The 5,633-nt window shown below is 55.6% G+C and overlaps 1 protein-coding gene across 1 annotated transcript in view; it reads left to right on the top strand.

The window, feature by feature from the left end:
* CSUI_008505 (optic atrophy 3 protein) overlaps positions 1 to 5,612 on the top strand; it is a 6,226-nt gene extending 614 nt beyond the window's left edge. Inside the window, exons 1-6 of the mRNA XM_068068635.1 lie at positions 1 to 1,011; positions 1,577 to 1,665; positions 2,560 to 2,668; positions 3,702 to 4,314; positions 4,689 to 4,845; positions 5,195 to 5,612. The exon at positions 1 to 1,011 is cut by the window's left edge and continues 614 nt beyond it. Of these exons, the coding sequence (XP_067919389.1) occupies positions 738 to 1,011; positions 1,577 to 1,665; positions 2,560 to 2,668; positions 3,702 to 4,129 (900 nt within the window). The 5' untranslated portion in view covers positions 1 to 737 and the 3' untranslated portion in view covers positions 4,130 to 4,314; positions 4,689 to 4,845; positions 5,195 to 5,612. The remainder of the gene's footprint in view (positions 1,012 to 1,576; positions 1,666 to 2,559; positions 2,669 to 3,701; positions 4,315 to 4,688; positions 4,846 to 5,194) is intronic.
* Positions 5,613 to 5,633: the final 21 nt, after the last annotated feature.

The raw sequence follows: 5,633 nt of genomic DNA, 5'->3' as shown, positions 1-5,633 counted from the left end.
CGCCATGCTACAGTCAAAGACAGGCCTGCACCCTGACTTCTCAAGCTCACTCGCTGCAGGCTTCGCTTTTGAAGTTGCTTCGCTCATCCTCGCGGGTGTGACGCCTTCACTGACAACTCTCGTTCTGATTGCCTCAGCGCGTAACATTCTTCCGCCCCGGTGTGACCAAGGGTGCCTGCCCCCAGGGTCACCTTCTGAGATGCCTCGGCTATTGCGCATCTTAAGGCGCACCAGTGCAGACGTCCGGTCTGACAAACGCTCCAGCGAGTCCGTGAGCATTCGTGTGTTGGCGTAGGCGGGTGGCGGTTCTCCTTGTGAAACTCTCCTTGCAGATGCGAGGTTGGAACTGGGACCTTCACTTTCTTCCGGCGATATAAAGAAGGTTCGCTCTGCGTGATGACGCCAAGGAGGGTCTTCGACCCTGATAGCTCGTGGATCTGAAAACTTCACACTCGTACAAGACGGCGCGTACGCAGACCTACTTTCAGAACTCAGTGCTGGAAGGGTTACTGGACGTACGTTCGTGGCGACGACTGTTCTTCCCTGTTTGTTTTTTCCGTGTCGATTTGTCTCTCCAAAGTGGCGTTTCGGTCTACGTCTCATTACTCTCCAGTTCTGTCATGTCACTTCGGGTGGCCTCTCTTGTGCTCCGGCTACCTTGTTTGTCCCGCTTCTGTCTTACTTCCTCTTCCTGTTTCTCCCGTCTTCCCGCCGCCTGGTCCTGTTGAGCTGTTATCATGGTGTTCCCCGCGGCCAAGCTGCTAACGGTCGCACTGCGTCAGCTGTCCAAGCCGATGGCACAGTATATGCAACGCAGGGCTCAGAACAGCGATGTTTTCAAGGGCCTCTGTGTGGGACTTGCAAGCCGCTATAACAACGTCGAGCAGCGCATCGTGAATCGGTTCTATGGACGAACCAATAAAGCTGCTACCATCCGAAAGCTGAACGAAGCGAAGGCAATTGAACTTGGCGCGACTGTTTTTGGCGAGTGTTTCATCTTCGGCATAGCAGGTCGGTCCTTGCGTGGCCGAAAAAGGCAGTATGGCACAATGGCAGAAAGAAGCCTTGGTGCGGAAGCATAGAATGAAATGTCCGTTCCGGGCTACACTCTCTAGCGACATCCATCGTGAAGAAGTGTGTGCCTTCGCCTCGTACAGCTTCCGGACCGTAGCAGCTTTGTTGACTCGTGCACAGAGCCAATTCACCAGGCGCTGCTCGACATTGCTATAATGGCGTGCAAGCCCACACAGGAAAACAGTTAACCAAGGTATCGGGAAGCTTGTTTTCGTGTAGTGACGTTCTCACTTAAGCGAAAATGACGGCAGCAACGTAGGTCGTCCGGGGCAGTTCTGGCTGTAGTGCAGGGTGTAAACCTGCGACCAAAAAAAAGGGTGTGTGTTCTTCTTTTAGCCGCAGATGGGAGGCTCTGCCAGTGAATCGGTTTTTCAGCTAGGGATGACGCCACCGGCGAGGTCCGCCTCCTCGTTTGATTAGACGTCTTCTCGTCTCTACAGAGACGTGAAAAGCGCCAGTCATACCTGAGTGTGGCTTTCATGGTGACGGTTCTGTGGTACAGCTGTCGCTCTTGCGCTGGAATACCGCCGGAGCGTTCTAAAGGAGGCAGCGAAGGAGCGGGAACTAATGGAGCGGTTATCTGTTCTCGAGGTACCTGTCTGGAGTATATCTCCAAACATCGTCATCCCTCGATGAGCACAGGTCTCCCGTCGCTTTTGCTTCCGGAAGTAGAGCGCGTCTGCGATAGTCTACGTGTCGCGCGTGCTCTCTTGGGTAGTTAACTGTGCAGAACCGGGCAGCTTGGACGTGCACATCGCGCCTAAGATGCGTAGTGGCCACGTCCACTACAACTTCTTCGGGCAATTGACGCACCCTAAATGCAGCTCTAGGCAAATCTTCCCCGTCATCGCACGAAACCGTGGCAGGGCTGCGTTGCTGTCGTGTTAAAAGAGCTTCCATAGTCAAGGCCTGCTTTAGTGCGCGGGAATGGCGCCGAACCACTATCCCAAGGGTTATTTTTCCAGGGGATGCCTCGAGTTCCGTCGTCCAGTGAGGATTTTATCGCTCCATACAGGGGCGCGTTCTTGTGGCTCACACGCGCATCTGTTCACCAGCACGGTAGAAGCCGTCGGGGACATGGTTAGCGTGCTGGTAGCTGACACGGAAGCGCTTCGTTCAACTTTCCACGTGACTCGAGAAGCTACGGGACACGCTTCGCTGCGGAAGAACTGTCTCGCGTAGCTTCTTTTTGCGGTTGCCGCCAGTAGGGCTACCTCAAAATTTCTTCACTGGGTTTGCTCCACCGCACGTGAAGTGCTGCTGTAGCTTTATGCGGGACTAGAATGTTTATCGTGCAGAGGGACAGCCGTTTCGTGCAGCCAGCGTTTCCATGAGAGCGCTGACAAATTTGAATGCACCTCCTTGAGGAGGCCCCACATATTTGTGCTTAAGAATGCTTTACACACTTGGTTTGCTCCATCCGGGCCGAGCGTCGCATGCATGATTCGTTTTTATCTTGTTTTCCGGCTCTGGTCAATGGTGCAGGCGCAGATTCTTCAGTTACAGGGAGAGAATGACCGAATGCTCGAGCGTATTTTTCCGCACGAGAAGCATTCGAGGGAAGAAGTAGACGTCGCTGTTGACGCGCAACCAGGTGAGCACACTCCGCAGGGTGGCTCTTACTGACTTTCTGAGAGGTGTTGCGACTCCGCCGGACACCTCGGCCTTAGTTCGCGTATAAACGTACGTATGCTGAACTGACTGTGTGTGGGCCGGCGGATGCTGCCTTCGGGTGTTTGCATCATTTGGTGTGCAGAGCTCGTGTCTCCGCGATGGTTGCAGATGCGTTGTACAGTCGTCTCTGCGTACATGCTGGCCTCCGTTGGAAACAACATATGCACGTGCCCTTGTCTACGCCGGGCTGTATACGTGTCTCGTAGTAACTCGGAACGCACGCTGGTGCCCCCGCGGGTATACAGTACGTTCGAGTGCGTGGCAAGAACGGAAGCTCGAGCCAGAGGCTCTTCTTGCACGTTCGTGAGTGATCCTGTGCCTGCGTTCGCGAGCATTCGGTGGCGGGACTTTCTTTCGTATGGCTGTGCACGTGCTCCGCGCGGCGAAGAAAAGGGCAGGGTGTTGTGTCCGCACGGATGCGCATTTGATTCTTTTCGTAAGCCTGCTCTTTCGCCATGCGCGCGTGGTTGCGTCCTCGTGAGCGCGTTGTTTCGTTGTCGTACAGGTGCACTGAGGCCCGTGAGGACCCGCATTCATGTGCCTGTGAGCGCAAGTGTGTATCGACGTTTGAAAGAATGGCGCTACATATTCGTGGTCGCATCGTCGACGGTGAACATGGTTCTGTACTACTTTGAGAACAGACCGGCCGCAACGTGATTCGGGCGTGAGGTTTGTATCCCAAGCACCCGAGCGTAAAGGACCCAAGCACGCGAGCGTAGCGGACCCTCCACACACTGCGCTCAGTAAATGCCATGGTTTCTGGGGCCTCAAGCTCACAAAACTTCGCGTCGTTTTCGTTCTCTCGCACTGCGTCTTCAACAGTTTCTTCAGATGTCTGATACACTCCTTTAGAGATCATCGAAGCGGCGGATAGACGTCTCCAGTCCTTGGGGGATGTTTTTTCAAACTCGGAGCTACGTATTTTTTTTGCTGTCCGCATTTCTTTTGTTCAGGGTGGTTGGCGTGGCTTGCTCACCCAATAACGGCTGTCTTCAGCAGGGAGGCCGAAGCTGCACCTGGGCGTCAAGGAGCCGAGGCCTCTCGATCCGCTGCCAATGCTGTCGCTGACAGTCTTTCTGCCCCAAGGGCACCATCTGGCCACATGCTCGCCCCACCCGAGCTCTGTCGGCCTCTGAACGGTTCTGGTTTTTCGTCCTCTCCAAGTATTGCTTCAGTTCCGTCTCCTAACACAATACACGAGGCGATCTCGGGGGCCATCTCATATTTGGGAACGGGCCACCTTCACCGGGTACCAGTCGGGGCTCCTTCGTTGCCAGACTACGAGCGGTCTGGAGTGGTTTCGCATGGCCCTACCGCAGGTGGCGGGACACCAAAGCAACCAGAGTCCAGCTCGGAGGCGCCACCCGTCACCGACAATTGATGGAAAGTCAGCTGACAGATCAACATCTACAAGTAGCCCAGGGATGCTTCTTGAAGGCTTCCGGATGCACCTAGCCCTCGAGCGGGCAAAAGTGTTGAGTCGCCAAAGAGATGTCAGGGCTTTGGCACGGGCAAGGACCAGTTCTTGAAGTCGGCCTTCCTTCGCAGATGTGAACCTAAGTGTGAGTACGTGAGGGCTTGGGCGTCTCTGACTCGGTCTGTAATGTGTATATGTCGGGGAGGTGCCGATAACGCAGGTGCCCGGGCTTAGGAGCCGGCGGTGCGCTGGTAGGATGACAGTTCCACTTACGCACTGGGCCAAGAGAGCAGACATTCTTTCCGTGTACTCTCGGACCTTCATTCGCGGCATAGGTGTTCTTCTAAACGTTGCGAGTTGGGTTCGCGCGTGGCGGGCTCGAAAGGACATGCCGTAGACATCGGTGATGGTAATGCAAGAATTTTGTGAACCCGTCCGTCGCCTGGGGGCTCGGTTAAGCTCGCGTATGCGAGCCCTGCGGTTCTTCCATTTTCCGCGTGGTTCTGCCTGTCGTTTTTTCCAGGCCTGACCGCAGAGCCCCCCGGCGTGCGGCTTCAAGAAATGCCTGTCTGTATCTCAGTTTGCACTGATCTTCTGCACGCAGGCTTTCTTGGCTGTGCTATCGTCAATCGGGGTGAAGTGCAATCAGTTGGAACCCAGAACGATTAAGTCACACTACAGTGGGTTCTCTCACTATTCGGGTGTTTCGGACCGGCGGCCAATCAAATCGAAAATATGTCAATTGAACCACCAGGGCCACTGCAGGAATGGCCTTCTCGATCACACCTCCGCGCGGAAGTCCGCTGTCGGAATCACTTCCTGCGTTTACCCCGGCCGTGCGTCCATCCACACCTCAGCGAGAGCCTTGGCTCTTTCGCTGCGCCTTCCGATGTTGAGCAGCCGCCGAGTAGCCAAGCTGCTGGATCGTTGGGGAGTGTCTGTCCCGAGGTAAAACTTGGTAGGCTGCCTCAGTATTCTTTGAAGAATAGTGAGCCAAGTTTTCTTCCGCACGCTCTTCTTTCTTGTCAGGTCTGTACAGTTGGGGCGTGACATGTGCGCGGTCCGGAGGCAACTACGTGCTTCTCTTGGGCCGCCGGGCTGATCTGAAGCGGGACCTAATGAGGGAGTGGGCGAGTCGGAGCGGCGACAAATTCGAGGAGCGCACAGCATTACAGCGCCAGCTTGTAGGACAAGGGATGTCCCCAGGCGCGTCTGCTGTGAAAGCCGGACAGCGGCAGTGCCACACACCCGTGGCGGCAAGCACGTCTTGCTCGGCAGACTCAGTCATTTACAAGTACTCTTTCCGGAACTGATGAGATCCTGACTGGTCGTTTTCAGAGAGTGTGGCTATGCGTTCCAGCACCTACAGGGGGCGGGCCTTAGCGCAGTGAACGTTTGCCGGAAGTCATTCTAGCGCGCGTTGCCGGGGTGGGGCTCCCTAGACCCTAAACCCCCCGCCCCCCCCCCC

The sequence above is a fragment of the Cystoisospora suis genome (assembly GCF_002600585.1).
Source record: "Cystoisospora suis strain Wien I chromosome Unknown contig_4766, whole genome shotgun sequence".
NCBI classification, from domain to species: domain Eukaryota; phylum Apicomplexa; class Conoidasida; order Eucoccidiorida; family Sarcocystidae; genus Cystoisospora; species Cystoisospora suis.
This window is presented reverse-complemented; position numbering and strand designations above follow the sequence as displayed.